This window comes from Nematostella vectensis, chromosome 15 (assembly GCF_932526225.1).
Source record: "Nematostella vectensis chromosome 15, jaNemVect1.1, whole genome shotgun sequence".
In the NCBI taxonomy this organism is placed as follows: domain Eukaryota; kingdom Metazoa; phylum Cnidaria; class Anthozoa; order Actiniaria; family Edwardsiidae; genus Nematostella; species Nematostella vectensis.
In genome coordinates, this window is record NC_064048.1 from 5,072,235 (window position 1) to 5,088,853 (window position 16,619).

The 16,619-nt window shown below is 38.9% G+C and overlaps 1 protein-coding gene and 1 long non-coding RNA gene across 9 annotated transcripts; one reads left to right on the plus strand and one right to left on the minus strand.

Moving 5' to 3' along the window:
- Positions 1–384: 384 nt before the first annotated feature.
- LOC116604775 (protein IWS1 homolog) lies at positions 385–16,381 on the plus strand. 8 transcript variants are annotated; one of them, XM_048722738.1, is made up of 4 exons: positions 385–951; positions 14,089–14,390; positions 14,469–14,841; positions 14,980–15,517. In XM_048722738.1, exons 2-4 carry the CDS (start codon positions 14,215–14,217, stop codon positions 15,133–15,135), a joined length of 705 nt encoding a protein of 234 aa, XP_048578695.1. In that variant the 5' UTR covers positions 385–951; positions 14,089–14,214; the 3' UTR covers positions 15,136–15,517. The 8 variants fall into 8 exon arrangements, 2 of the variants coding, with proteins under 2 accessions (XP_048578695.1, XP_032223528.2); XR_004291239.2 differs by lacking the exons at positions 14,089–14,390; positions 14,469–14,841; positions 14,980–15,517 and adding exons at positions 5,597–5,813; positions 15,933–16,381 and having other exon boundaries at positions 387–951; XR_007306747.1 differs by lacking the exons at positions 14,089–14,390; positions 14,469–14,841; positions 14,980–15,517 and adding exons at positions 5,600–5,813; positions 5,945–6,286 and having other exon boundaries at positions 408–951.
- LOC125560669 lies at positions 4,709–12,804 on the minus strand. The gene is made up of 3 exons (XR_007306749.1): positions 12,668–12,804; positions 5,535–5,590; positions 4,709–5,063 (listed from the first exon to the last, which is right to left on the minus strand). It is a non-coding gene; the product is annotated as an uncharacterized LOC125560669 (long non-coding RNA).
- Positions 16,382–16,619: the final 238 nt, after the last annotated feature.

The window sequence follows — 16,619 nt, forward strand, 5'->3', positions numbered from 1 at the left end:
TGACATTTGATTGGACGTTCATCCCTGGGTAAAATATTATTTGTAAAAGAAAATAAAAAACTGTTCTGTTCTGTTCTGTTCTGTTCTGTTCTGTTCTGTTCTGTTCTGTTCTGTTCTGTTCTGTTCTGTTCTGTTCTGTTCTGTTCTGTTCTGTTCTGTTCTGTTCTGTTCTGTTCTGTTCTGTTCTGTTCTGTTCTGTTCTGTTCTGTTCTGTTCTGTTCTGTTCTGTTCTGTTCTGTTCTGTTCTGTTCTGTTCTGTTCTGTTCTGTTCTGTTCTGTTCTGTTCTGTTCTGTTCTGTTCTGTTCTGTTCTGTTCTGTTCTGTTCTGTTCTGTTCTGTTCTGTTCTGTTCTGTTCTGTTCTGTTCTGTTCTGTTCTGTTCTGTTCTGTTCTGTTCTGTTCTGTTCTGGTTAATCTACTTTCTAGGAACCGAGCCCCAGGGCATGAAGCCGAAAAACCTCTAAAGTTGCAGCGGACACAGTGGTGCATGGGGGAGTCCTATATGGAAATACTTTTTGGAAAAAAGGAAAATTCTCCACTCTCCTAACTCCTAACGGCAAGTGACGTATCATTTTTTTTTAATATAACAGCAAACAAAAATAGCTGTTGACCGAAAAGTTATCTATTTTCTCTCTTTTTTACACCTATTTCAAGTGCTTATGGTATTTCAAGTGCTCATGGGTAATAGCTGAGCCAGTCGCTATGCGACTTGGTTTTTGTGGTCATCGCGCGGGTATCCTGTGGTGTCACAATCCATCTATCCGTCCATCCATCCAGTCAATCGTGCAACTCCCAGGCCCACTCGGTCTCACAAGGGGAATGTGTTTTTTTGCCTCCTATCTTAACTAGAAAATAGTATTTAATGAGAAAGATGAGGATTTAAATAGGCTGATTGTGGTCGAGGGCTAAACAAGTTTTTGAGGAACCGTTTCGTCTGGAAGAAACTAATAAGGTAAGACGTACGAGTCGATAGTAAAATCTACCCGAGTATTCGTGAATCCGCCCGTCTCGTTCTTCTTCAATTGTAAACAGCAGCTAAAAAGAGAACTTCAGACTCAACACTGTATTCTCATAAATGCGTCACGAAGCAAAATCAAAGCAAAAAGGTAATGTTATCATATTATTATTTAACAGGCAATTAAACTGAAAACTTACACCAAAACAAAACGTTTTCTGACCGTAGCCTTAACATACTTAAATTGTTCACACAATTTGTGAACACAATTGTGTTGTCAAAAGTTATACTAAAATTCTTCCTTCTACAAATAAAGGCTTATATTGCTAAGGTAGGGAGAGTTTAACGGCAAAAAAATGCTCAGTTGTATTGGATAAATAATCGATTTAGAACTATATCCGGCAATTTATCACATAGTGGAAAGCGAATGTTTTCGAGAACAACATATAAGTAAGCTTAATATTTCGCAATCAGTAAGGCATCTAAAAATAATTTTCTTTCTCTATAGATTTGATCATATTTTTAAGATTCTAGAGTTCGAAAATGTGCCTTTATCACTCTATAAAAATCTTAATTGAGATTTACTGTGTCTGTTTTGGTTGATACATATAAATTTGTTTTTGTTTCTGTCTCTTTTATACCAAACTGTTATGAGATAAAAAGTGCTTGTGTAAACACTGTTGGAGACTTGAATAGTTTAATACAATTCTTGCCAAGTGTTAGGGTTCGAGGCTGTAGCTAAGAAGTTTGTTACTCTGAGTGTTTCAAAATATCCGCACTCAAACAGAACCAAAACCAACTGCCATGAACTTACTTGTCCACGCGATAAACTAGCTTACGCCATTTTCTGCACGTGCTCTATTTTAAATTGTAACGTTCTTACGCTTACATAGAATTACAGCCTTGAACAAACTAATAATACACTAATAATAATTTAACAATACACAATAATAAAAATAATTGTCCAGACCAACAGGGTCCAAAGTCAGTTTTTAATGATTCTTAAACACATATCACTACACTTGCCTAGGGCCAAGTTACGTGCTTAGTAATTACATGATTTAGCTGGAATAGCTATGCAATGACAAGGATATCTTGGTCCCAGGGAAGGGACTCCACTATAATCAGATGGGGGTTATTGTTGATGGGAGAGCAAAGTGGGTGTGGTCAGCACCTAAGAGATAGCAAATCGGGTGGGGTAGAAGGAATTTTTTAACCCTTAGAGATAGCAGAATCAAAAACAACTCCCCACCCCAGGTAGCTATGAAATGACAAGGATACCTTTTTTTCAGGTGATTAAAGGAAGGACTAAAGTATAGCCGTCATTATAGGCTGGCTGAAATGAAAGCAGACGTAAATAAACGTTTTTCATATTCCTTTTTTGCTTAGTATAATTATATTCAATCAACACACATTCTTTCCCTATAGCCAACATAATCTGCTCTTGCTCTGCTGATACTTCCCTAAAGTCTGTGTGGATATAAGTCTTTAACCGTCAACAAAATTATTGACCATGTTATGATTTCTGATGCTTGAAGACCAGGTCTTCTGTACTTACTACAAAGTTACTTACTGCAACTGTAATTAACTGCAAACTGATTGCATTATTCTCATGTGCATAGGTAACAACAATAAATACTATTTGCATATATAACAAAATGCTGGCTACACTGTTATTAGCAAATGTAGTCTTTTTTACTTGTAACTTTTCTATGCATTTGCTCAAATGACTTGGCCCTCTACATAACTGCTTATTATTCATGAACAAGAGAGACTCATATGTAATAATGGCAGGGGAGAGGGCTTTGAATATTAAAAATATTTGGTTGTTTGTTATTAGATGGAAGATGTTTTTAATACAGGATAAAAGAGAAAGGATGGTGTATATTAAAAGGATTATTAGATTTATCAAAGATTTTTAGTTTGATACCGATGAATATAAGATTAGTAAAAATGTATCAAAGGGATTAGTATATATGAGGTGGTGTAGAATTGAAGATCAGGTATTTTAGGGTGTTGAAAGTTTCAACCTAGGTGTTATGGGGTATGTAATTTTGGACTCTTCAAGGCCCCATAGTGCATAGCCGTAGCAGGCCTAGAATTATTGGGGGACACAATACATAAACATTAAGAAAACAATGGGGGGACACAGCCACGCCCCTACTGGTCATTTCCTTATAATTTTTGACAATTTTGGGGTTGAACGTGCCCCCAGTGCCCCACCCCCTGCTACGGCCCTGTAGTATGATAATAGATTTGAATAGATTGCAAAGAACACTAAAAAGGACATGAAAACGTCTGTAATATCATCTTTTTAAGCACTCTTTACAAATCTATAATCATACTACTTCACCTATTACCAAGTGCAACCATATCCAGCCACAGCACCTCGGTTCATACCACCATATTTATAGCCTAACATTACCCCTTGCTTCAAGGTAGCCAAAATTATGCTTAGCACCATCTGCTGTAATACTGAATGCCTAAACTCGGTCATGTTTTTTTTTTCAGGAGAGTTTTAAAGCTATATATAATAACAACTTTTCTCTTATTTATTCAAGGGGCACATAAACTTGAGGGTCCCTTTTTCTGAAAAAAAATATTTGTAGATTATCTGAAGTATACTAAAAAATGAAACATGACATAAATAAATAGGGCCCAATTTAGCAAGATCTTATTATATGGCAAATTATAAATATATTTTCTGTATCAGTTGTCTATCGAGTACAACTCTACGTAAGAGTTCAAATAATCCCTCTTTTTATGCAAATAGTATCCTGAGTAATGTCAATCAAAATTACTAATAGTGTCATTGTTCTGGGTATTCTCTAGGGGAGAATGGGAGGAAATAATTTTATAATAATAGGAAAAGTTATAAGCCATTTATTTTTATGCATTTAGATAGGGTTGATCTTAGGGAGATGGGATACCTGAAGCAAAATCAAAGTGTAGTATCCTGTTGTTATGTGCCTCTTGAAGTTTGGTCTTTGTCGGGGTTGGGGGAGGGGTGTTGATGGGGACATACCCCTAGTTTAGGGTGGGAAAACATTGCTGGCTCCGCTTTTAGGCCGTGCCTAAATTTATATATTAGTTATTTGGGTGGTAAATAAACTAAAGCAATGCAAGAACCATACAGTAGTTACATTTAAGGGATAGTCGTATGTTTTTTTTCTGAAGTTGGAAAGAATATTCTTTGGGTCATTTTTGGCGTAGAGAACGGCTATTTGGCAATCGCCTATGCCGTTTGCACTATCAATTAAAATAGGTGTAACAAACAATCTGTTTTGAGAACTGTCGTTTTTCTAGCTAGCTCGGTCAACCCTTTCTCAAGACATTGCATATTATTTGGGAGTTCGCTTCGATTATACAATCCATAACAATCAGAGTGGCTGTCGTTTTTATTATAAATATAAATGGTTTAAAGAGCGCCTGAGGCGAGCGCGCGGGAGACCTGTGAACGTTAGTATACTCAACTCCTGCAAGCGAGGGAGTTCTTGACGTACGAACGATTGAGCGGAATATGGTATGTAATGTTCTTAAGGAATTGACCGAGCGAACTAGAATAACGACATTCAACACAAGATTGATTGATATTTCTTTTTTATCATGCTAAAATTTCTTGTGTCGAGACTTTTAATGTAAACATGAAAGAATTAGTGTTTACTTCGCTTTCGATGGCCAATATATTGAAAAATAGGCCCAGATCATGGCGTTTTAGTATATCACAGGTTCAAAAGATGTAATTGTCAGACACTTTAATCCTTGGATTTTTATTTTACTTAATGCAACACGTAAAAACCGATTTTATCCAAGAAAATAAAAACACAAACACCCACATAATCAAGGCGTATAAAGGGTGAGTGATGTAATTTGCTGCCTTATTACAACCTCATTGCGTACATTAAATAATATTTACATAATAAATATATTAACACAATCAAAACCATATCCCAACTCCTCCACTACCCTTGATGAGTTTCTCTAAAATCCCAGTATAAGCAAACAAAAGGTCAGCGGTGAACTTTCGTGGTTTCACGTGACGTGCTAGACACCGGCACCCCCCATTGCCTGCTTCATCGCCATCTTCCGCGCCGCCTTCATTGCTCTTTCTACAAAGTTAATGTTTTCTTTTAGTACGACCTCCTTTTATATTGATTGTATCAAGGGAAGGGGGTGGGGGTAAGGGGAGGGGAGGGGATTGCTGGTCCGCCTACTTGTTTTGTTTCTTAGAGTTCAAAACAAAAGCTAAGAAAAAGTTCTTGACGAACAAATCACGCCAAGGCAAGTACAGCTTGAGAATGCGCATGAGTGTGGAAGAAAGTGGGTGCAGTCTTATGGAATTGACTATTTTAGGAGCGCGCGCAAGCTTAAGGGTAATACACGATATTGTTTTCGAAAATTAATGTGCAACCTTGGATATATTGCATTTATTATTTTAAAAAAAATTAACTAATTCTTCTCTTCTGATCAATTCTGTCTGCTTTTTATTTTTACTATGATAACAATACCTTGTTTTGGACTTTTAAGCCCCTTCATGTAATACAATAAACAGATAAAAGGAAGAGAAACCCTAACAATACCTTCCAAGGTTCCTTTACCCTTCCCTTTCTCTTTGCCGCCATCTTTCTTGCTTTTCCTGCAGAAGGGATGAGAAAAAGATTAGCCGTTTCCACTGATCGTCAGACCTTTTTAGGCTGCATAGCGGCGGGAGGGGAGGGGTCCGTGGGCGAGAGAAAAAATCGAAACGAGCCACGGACCCCTTCCCTCTCCCCTTTTGCGCCGCTGCACAGTCCAGAGGATGGAAGGGCAATTAAAGCAAGAAAAAAAGAAAGGCTAAAATTGGGAAAGCAAGATTCAAGGTAATATTTAACACGGAATCAGAAATATATTTAACCAGGAAAACCAACGAACAGACGGGTGATAGACAGACAGACAATTTTAATATGATAACTTTGCTATTGTGTTTGCTAAATAAATTTGCCTTCGGCAGGGCTTCACATTCCCGAATGGAATATACCTTCCTCACTGAAATCTTCGCGACACCATCAAGCGATATACCACTAGTGGACGTTAAAGCGATAAGAATAGCCATCTCCCCACTCTCAATACTCGGAAATCAACTCTTGACATGTAAAAACACTATTTTTTGTAGCACTCGGATTAATAACCTCAAAAATATCAAGTGTTTAATAAAGAAGGCCAAACACTCCGCCGTACGCCACTACACTAAACCCACGACACGTTAAGTATGTACTTCCATTGGGTAACTTTAAGCGACTTGAGCAACTAGGATATTTTCAATCAAATGCTGTTAATAAAGTATGGGACTTTATTTATGGGTGGTTATTTCTTGTTAGTAAACCCGTTCTATTTTCAAATGCAGCCTACAACAAAGACGTGGATGAGTACGCTTCTGTGGGTTATTTGCTAATCTACCACAATACCTCGCAAACTCTCTTGAGGCTATTCAAAAACCGTGCATTGAGAATTATTTATCCGCACATTTCCTATGTAGCTGGCTTAGAAGCAATCTCGATACACTAGCCGGTAGAAGAGATGAAAAATGTGTCAGGTTCATTCAGAATATTAAGCCATTTATAGCCTGAGAAAAGAAGACAAGAAAGAGTAAAGGACACTCATTACAATCTGAGGAGATCGGCAGGTGATTCGGAAATTTTTTTCCCGGTGGGGGGGGGGGGGGGGGGGGGGGGACTCTCCAAAAAAGTAGACGGGGATGATCGGGAAAGGAAAATCGGGAAATTGCGAAAGCAAGATTCAAGGTAATATTTAACACTGAATCAGTAATTCATTTAACCAGGAAAACCACCAACGAGCAGTCGGGTGATAGACAGGCGGTAGACATACCATTAAACAAAAAAGCTATTATGTTTGCTAAATAATTTTAGAGCCTTCGAATTTCTGAGTAAAATGCAGGGCTTCACATACCGAATGGAATATACCCTCCTCACTGAAATCTTCGCGACACCATCGAGCGATATACCACTAGTGGACGTTAAAGCGATAAGAATAGCCATCTCCCCACTCTCAATACTCGGAAATCAACATGTGAAAACACTATTTTTTGTAGCACTCGGATTAATAACCTCAAAAATATCAAGTGTTTAATAAAGACGGCCAAGCACTCCGCCGTACGCCACTACACTAAACCCACGCCACGTTAAGTATGTACTTCCATTGGGTAACTTTAAGCGACTTGAGCAACTAGGATATTTTCAATCAAATGCTGTTAATAAAGTATGGGACTTTATTTATAGGTGGTTATTTCTTGTTTGTAAACCCGTTCTATTTTCAAATGCAACCTACAACAAAGACGTGGATGAGTACGCTTCTGTGGGTTATTTGCTAATCTACCACACTACCTCGCAAACTCTCTTGAGGATATTCAAAAAACGTGCATTGAGAATTATTTATCCGCACATTTCCTATGAAGCTGCTTTAGAAGCAATCTCGATACACTAGCCGGTAGAAGAGATGAAAAATGTGTCAGGTTCATTCAGAACATTAAGCCATTAATCGCCTGATAAATGGCGCTAGAGTAAAGAGGGGCACTCGTTACAATCTGAGGAGATCGGCAGGTTACATTCGAAAATTTTCATATTCGGTGACATAATGGCATTCGGGGGTGATCGTCACATCTTTTAGGGAATAAAATTTCAAAAGACAAGATTGCTCTAGTTTAGTAGCCTAGGCCTAATTCCTAGGTTAATAGTTTATTCTTTCTTTGCTAATGCTCTTAATCATTGCACTAGTGCATTATAAAGAGTGTTTTGATTCGAAAAATCGCGTTAGTTTTGCACTAAACCTTTGTTCTTGGTGGGTGACCTCTGTTTCACTTGCACTGCCATCTACAGCCTTGGAACAATCGTCTCCGCATGCGCAGCATCAAGGTTCCCTCATATTTGTTCGCCGCCTCTTACACTTTTCCCTACACTTAGCTACCTTCGACAGCAGGGGAACGCAACAGAACGGGAGACAGAACAACCTGTACAGTGCCATGATATGGTCATGAATAATGCCAACACCCATTGGGGCGATTGATAATGCTATAATTATAAAGATAAACTTCGTGTGTGCTTCACCATTCAATCGAAATCAAGACATTGATTATATTCTCTCCCCCGTTTGAGAAATCTAAGTTGCCTGTTTATCGTTGCTCATAATAACGTCTAAACAATTCGTAGATATGGAAACCGCTAGCATTTTTGCGCTGTTTCCAATGTACCATGCAGCACCCATGCCCAGATCACTCTAGTCTTCTTCTTTTCCTCAGCAATCTAATAGCGTGAATTTTCGTTCAAGCACTATCTTCATCAACAAACGCCCATCAATGATAAATGCTAAGAATTCATATAAAATTCATCCCCATCGCGGTTTAATATATAGCCATTAGAAACGTTGCGGCACTCGCTACCATTAAACTTAGCTGAAAACCAAACCATAATTATTTAAACGACCCATCAAATTTCCTTGAAAACTATTCACACTTTTTTTTTCATACTTGGAATGGTAAATTAAAGCCATACACTCGCTTATATGAAATGTTGTTTCATGTAAAAATAGTAAAAGATTCGGGAAACAACGTCGGAATCATTTAGACATAACAATTGGATGACGGGTGCTTAATGATCTGTGGTCGGTTCCTAGAAGGCCAGATAACAGTTATCTGTAGTTAAATGCTTTTCTTACTGATAAATCCTGAACAAATCCTATACAACAGATAACTTTTGTCCGTGGATAACCTTATCCAGCCCTTCATCAGGAGCCGGCCCCTGATGTCCGGCTCTGGCAATGGTGTTTAGATTTGTAGGTACTGATCATTTTTCCCGGGAGCCTGATTGATTTGTATAATCGTACCTATGGTTAGTAATTTATCGTCTATTTCTCTAAGAAAATCGCTCTATGGAATATTGAACCGCAGAAACAAAGTGCTAGCGTAACTCGAGATAAAACCGTCGCAAACTCGCACAGACTCCCTTAAAGATAATGATGACATAAAAAATAGAAATTCTCAATTTCAAAAATTATCATAACTCAGTACAATACTCATTGATAAAGTAATGAAATGCCTTGATCACATGCTGCCACCATGTTTATTTTAAGTTAAAACCTCTCTCAACTTCTTTTTTGAATAAAATAAACATAAGAAAAAAATGTACCACTTTAATTGAAAGTACTGCTTATTTTTTCAACGGCTAAGAAGGAGTTAATAGATAAGCTGTCAGTCGAGTCAACCTTTTTAACGCAGAGTACAAAGCTTTTTGACGACAAACATTAATAAAGATGGCAGTAAACTTTTGGTTCAAAGACAGCTTTTTATTTGTTAATATCGCACAGACTCGCACAGAATTGCCGATTACGGTTACTACTTTAATGTCAGTACACTACATTAAATCTTAAAAGGTTTGCTTAAAAACAAAGCAAAATAATAAGGTAGATTTTAGTGAGATTTCTTTCGAAAATCCAGTTATCCAAACCTGATCATTTCAGCGACCTCTGCTGAATTTTTGTTTCGGAATAAAGGGCACTCCTCGCCGCAAGCTTCGTCTAACCCGTTCGGTAAGGCATTATTTCTCCCAGAGCTCTTACGACAGCATGGAACACAGCAGAGCGGGCGGAAAATTATCCCCAAAACTCGCAGTGCCATTGTGCGCGGATATCAAACATTCAGTATTATGCATACTGCTAAACCTAAGTCAGATTTGACGGAAAAAGATTATAAGTAGTGTTAAGCCTTATAGCTGATATTATCCTTGCCCAACAGATGAGAAATGTAAGATGGGAAATGTTAGAATTAACTGAGGAAAATTCGGAGAATTTTGCGATTTCAAGTATAGGAATTCATATCGACAAACTTGCCTTCCGTCGATTAAACCTCTTAATCTTTTTTTATTTTTTTGTTTAACTGACCTCTTTATTGCTCATAGTTCAGATGGCTTCCTTCTGTATGCAAATCGTTTTGACCAACCCGGGATCACAAATCACAAAATGTAATGATTTGATTGGCAGATGCCGAAGAGTTATTTAGCAGTTTGATCTCGTTATCAAGATTAAAAAAAAAAAAAGCTAAAAAAATTATGGTAAATCGCGTATCAAAAGGGTTAGAGGCATGCAAACGTTAAAAAACTATTCACACTTTTTTTTTCATCCTTGGAATGGTAAATTAAAGCCATACACTCTCGCTTATGTGAAATGTGGTTTCATGTAACAGTAATAAAAGATTTGGAAAACAGCGTCACAATCATTTAAGACAATAACAATGGGATGACGGGTGAAATACGCCCCTCTATCAGTACAGACCCATGGAGAAATACACTCCTCGATCAGTAGAGACACATGGAGAAATACACCTCTCTATCAGTACAGACCCATGAAAAAATACACCCCTCGATCAGTACATACCCATGAAGAAATACACCCCTCTATCGGTACAGACCCATGGAGAAATACACCCCTCTATCAGTACAGACCCATGAAGAAACACACCCCTCTATCAGTACAGACCCATGAAAAAATACACCCCTCGGTCAGTACATACCCATGGAGAAATACACCCCTCTATCGGTAAAGACCCATGGAGAAATACACCCCTCTATCAGTACAGACCCATGGAGAAACACACCCCTCTATCAGTATAGACATATGGAGAAACACACCCCTCTATCAGTACAAACCCATGGAGAAATACACCCCTCTATCAGTACAGACCCATGAAGAAACACACCCCTCTATCAGTACAGACCCATGAAGAAACTCACCCCTCTATCAGTACAGACCCATGGAGAAATACACCCCTCTATCAGTATAGACACATGGAGAAACACACCCCTCTATCAGTACAGACCCATGGAGAAATACACCCCTCTATCAGTACAGACCCATGAAGAAACACACCCCTCTATCGGTACAGACCATGGAGAAATAAACCCCTCTATCGGTACAGACCCATGGAGAAATACACCCCTCGATCAGTACAGACCCATGGAGAAATACACCCATCTATCAGTACAGACCCATGAAGAAATACACCCCTCTATCAGTACAGACCCATAAAGAAACACACCCCTCTATCAGTACAGACCCATGAAGAAATACACCCCTCTATCAGTACAGACCCATGGAGAAATACACCACCCCTCTATCAGTACAGAGCCATGGAGAAATACACCCCTCGATCAGTACAGACCCATGGAGAAATACACCCCTCTATCAGTACAGACCCATGAAGAAATACACCCCTCTATCAGTACAGACCCATGAAGAAATACACCCCTCTATCAGTACAGACCCATAAAGAAACACACCCCTCTATCAGTACAGACCCATGAAGAAATACACCCCTCTATCAGTACAGACCCATAAAGAAATACACCCCTCTATCAGTACAGACCCATGAAGAAATACACCCCTCTATCAGTACAGACCCATGAAGAAATACACCCCTCTATCAGTACAGACCCATGAAGAAACACACCCCTCTATCAGTACAGACCATGAAGAAATACACCCCTCTATCGGTACAGACCCATGGAGAAATACACCCCTCTATCAGTACAGACCCATGAAGAAACACACCCCTCTATCAGTACAGACCCATGAAGAAATACACCCCTCTATCAGTACAGACCCATAAAGAAACACACCCCTCTATCAGTACAGACCCATGAAGAAATACACCCCTCTATCAGTACAGACCCATGAAGAAATACACCCCTCTATCAGTACAGACCCATGAAGAAACACACCCCTCTATCAGTACAGACCCATGAAGAAATACACCCCTCTATCAGTACAGACCCATAAAGAAACACACCCCTCTATCAGTACAGACCCATGAAGAAATACACCCCTCTATCAGTACAGACCCATGAAGAAATACACCCCTCTATCAGTACACACCCATGGAGAAATACACCCCTCTATCAGTACAGACCCATGGAGAAATACACCCCTCTACCAGTACAGACCCATGAAGAAACACACCCCTCTATCAGTACAGACCCATGAAGAAACACACCCCTCTATCAGTACAGACTCATGAAGAATTGTTGGAATTCTTAATCGACAGCTAGTAAGATTTTATTCGATTAAAATCCATGCATAATTTTGTTTTCAGTTTGATCAACTCCCAATAAATGACATCACACAAAGGCAAAATCAATATGATCAACTTTTGGGTTTGAATCTTCGTTGACAATTTTTTTAGAAGTAGATCTATTTTTAAGAGGTTATTCCTTTTTGTATTCAATATAGCCGACCATCCACCTGCCCTCTGAATAAATAACATTTACTTCAAGATTTCCCAGGATAAATCTAATTAACTTAGTAATAAAGTAAAAATAATGCAGAAAATCTGATTCGTTCTTCTAAACACTTCAGGCTGTGGTTTCTCCCCAAGGTGCCTCTCTATTAACAATTAAACTTACAAAAACGATAATGAGCTCCGTATCTTAAAGGATTATAATAGCTGAAAAGCGAATAAGACGTCCTTCCCAACCTTTCTTTCACCTCTAGCAATAACGCGCTGAAATGGTATTTGGTATTCTTGTTTTCTTTTTCTTGTGGTTATAAACGGTGTATAACAATGTCGGGCTATTTCTACTTCAAGATTCGTCAGGTAACCACATATCTTTTAGCGTTACTTTTGGGGGAATAGGTACCGAATAGTAACCTACGGTTCTTTCATTCGACTCACCCAGGAAGGACACCTTTCACTTTCGCTTTGGTCGTTTTCCAGACTTTCTTGGCGTTCGGCATTTGAGTCTTATCGTTTTGCACACCTCTTTATGAAAGATATAAACCAAGTTCTGTTATTGCGCGATCCCCTCGGAGTTTTCTAATTTAGTTTACATCAAATTCAAGTTTGCTTAGTTTTGATTTGACAAGAAAACAACACATTTGGGGGATTTTAATTTATCCAACCTGCAATTGGAAGAAAGACAATGTGACAATACTTATTCAAAAAGAAATAACCTAGCAAGAATACCGCTCGTAATTAGCCCTAGAAATCCAACAGATTATTTCGCAACTACTTAGAATAGGTACTCCCTAAATAGACTGCTCTATATTCTATTCCATCAATAACAAACGGAGTAATAAAAATTAAAAGGGTTTACGAATTTATGCCTGAAGGCAAAGGATTTCGTGTGGAATTTTTCTGATTAACGTCGTTCATAATTAATGTGGCTGCAGTTGCATATATTTGTGCGGTTATTCGTTCAAACGTCAGTAAGAACGTAGCAAAGGAAGAATCCAAGACGAAAATGATTGACATCAACGTGACGTCATATTCATGACTTGCTTATCGCGTTGGTGCGCGAAGGACTGTGGGAATGATAATTTTAACTGGTTCATCATCACATCAGTTTTACACTGCAATTTAGATTTTTTTCTCTTTCATTAAATCGCCCATCTTTTCCTTCCTTTCATTTATTCCGTTTCTTATTATAATTATTAAGAAAACATTTGGTTTACATTGTTAACGTATGTGTTATATCACTAACGACTTTTCGAGGTCTCAGAGTATTTCTCTCTCGATCTACTTTCTCCTATTGACCAATAGTCACGGCTTCCTTCTATGTGCAGCATACTAAATAAAAATCTAACCAAACATGTTAATCACAAACATTCACATGGGCCATAGAGGTAACTAGTAAGACTAGTAAGTCTCCGAAACAATAACAAACCACAGCTAATCTGAACACTTTTTCCCTTATTTTCTGTTTTCTTACCAGTTCTGCTTTTCTGCCCATATATTTGATCTGAATTTCGCTTAATGTGTTATTATTATCTTCTTATATCCCTATCATTTTCCTATTTCTTTTCTTTGTTCTATTTCAGCCTTTAAATGATACACCCCTTTACTTAAAACACTTCTAAATTAGAAGGAGTAGTAAATGAAAAAGTAAACAAAGGGAAAAATAAAACAAATCGTCAATAGGGTTTCCTGTGGTGTACCTCGCGCGCGCTTTTCAAACCTCTACGTAAATACGTACATTATGACGTAAATCTTACCATAGGTTGCGGAATCCTTTCTGTTAGGAAGTGTTTTCAATGCTATTCGATTTACAAATTCTTTGGACGATTATCACTATGTGCGGTTCGTTACTTTCAAAGTGTCTTTCGACAAATAACAAGGTTGCTCCTCTCGGCGTCAGTGATGTTGACGCTGAGTTGCTGAAAACGGCGCGAAGTTTGATCTCCGCTCAACGCGCAGGCGCCAAGAGCGAGGTAAAGCCAGAGATGAGCGCGTTTGTGTCCAAGTGCAATGCGGCAGCCTATGATCTCATTCTCGACGGCAAACAGACGGCAGACGGAGGACACGCCAAAGTCCCGAGAAGACTTGCTAGGATTGAGTCGGCGCCTACACTTACCATGGAAATGCTACTCGAAAAACAAACGCAAGTAGAGAATAACCGGTAGGATATGTCCCTCATTAGAGCACAAGAGAATATTATTTAAAGTGGCTAATCTATTTTCAAATAATTTATTATCAGGATAAGGCAGCTTGAAAAGAAAAAGAAGAAAGCCTCCGCAAGGTCTAGATCTTCTGATGCCAGTGACAGACGTGCTTCCAGATCCCACAAGCTGCGGGAGGCGCTAGAGATGGCCGACAAGCTCGCTAAGGAAAAGAGCGCTAGAGCCGCCGAGAACAGGGATAAGCACTTAGCGGACGTCAAGAGCAAGGCTAGTCGCCTGGCGGGGAGCTCCCAGCAACAGGTTGTGGAGAGTGAGGCGTGCGCTAAGGCGGAGTTGCGGCAGCGAGAAATTGAGAGGAAGGGTAAGATGGTGGAGATGAACAAGGACAAGGCAGCGAAGGAGGCGCGCGAAAAGCTCAGGCTGCGACGTGAGCGCGAACAGTTTGTGAAGGTAAGCGTAAATTGCCAAGAAACTTGCCAACAAGAAATATCGTCATTTTTCCCGGCGCTTTTAATGTTTTCTGCACTCTGATCAATCCCGCTTCTTGGCATTTATTACTTACTATTATTATCAACTCTCCCGTTCCAGGACCGCGCCAATGCTCTAAAGGACGCCGACATGTACGATGGTTTGCGTATTCTCGAGGGACTGGAGACGAGTGAGGACTACTGCGTCTCAGAGGATGACGAGTGGGAGACTGAGCCCCAGAAGGATGACGGGAACGATGAAGAATTTTGGGGTTAACCTCTGATTCACGTGACCATCAGTATCATAGACATCAAAACGCCGAGCACATCATCTGCTGAAATGATGCATTGTTTTTTTTTTATCTATCAAAATATCATAATTATTAATTTCTTTATAACAACAATCTACACATGTCAACATTTACACAAATTATACAGGCCTTCATCCGAGTATAGCCATTATTAGATTTAGCTACAAATAATGTGTCAATAATATTGGTGTTTTATATTGAGAACGATAAAAGAATGTGTAACCGTTCACTTTGCTCCGTATTTAATTAACAATGTAGTAGGCCCAGTGTCAAATAAAATTTTGTCTTTATTGCCAATTAGATACCGGTGCTATTTCTTGGGCCGAATAAATGTAGAAAAAAAACGAGCGCACTGCTTCTTTGGAACCTATTTTTTATTAAATAATGATGAAATCATTATTTTGCCGATGGAAGTCAAACGCGTCATCATTTCTCGATAGATAAAATGTTATAGACGATAGAGAATAAGCATGATGAGACAATGCGAAAAGCAGTTGTTCGGTTCACTTATTAACGCAAGTAGCTAATCAGTCCCATTTAAAAACTGAAAAACGATAAGGCGTTCCTAAATACAAACAATATATAAATAGTTACTCACAAGCTTTGATAAGCGTGGTAATTTTTATTGAGAAATGAGACCGACAGGGTTTTCCTCGTGTACTCATATTTACATCCCAGCCTTCTTAAGTTACTGTTACCCACCTTTGATTATCCTCGCTTTACTTCATATTTTTATTCATATTATCATTTCTTTCATTAACAGCTCGCTCTTGCAAAAAGCTCAAGAAGGCAAACCCAAACCCGAGTCCGGTAACTACAACATAAGAACGCTATAAGAACACCAAACGATGTGCAGAAAAAAATTAAAAAAAAAAAATTGGACTCACTTGCAACATGGGCAACCTACCACGAGCTTCTATTTCAGCCAAGCAAATGCGAAAACCTGCGAGTGACGAGAAAGAGACAGAGTTTGGATAGATAATATGTTCTCTGCGGTGCCACTCTGATGGTAACAAATGGTAATGGTAACATCTGTCCCTTACCTTGGTGTCCAAGTGTCACAGGTGTCACCTTAACTGGGGAGAACATATCAAGAACATCATCTTCAAAAAATAAGATGCTCGGTTTTCTCCGGCGTTGAATTTGGATCTAGAATTTGCGTTCTGGCACATAGGGCCTCTGTTGTCAATAAAAGCCGTGTTTCCAGCTGCACTCGCCTGGGCTTGAGTAGCCAAGAACTTCTTTTCATAAAAGTTATCTAAAAAAGAAAAGAAGAGAAATGCGACACTTCACCTCAATCTCCCCCCCCCCCCCCCCCTATTCTCACTAGAGTTATCCGACATGACGGAAAAACATGACGTGACGCTTCAAATAAGCCCATTTTACATCGAATAAGGCGGATAATTTCTCGGAGTACTTAGTAACTTATAGCAAACAAAATACCAAGTGC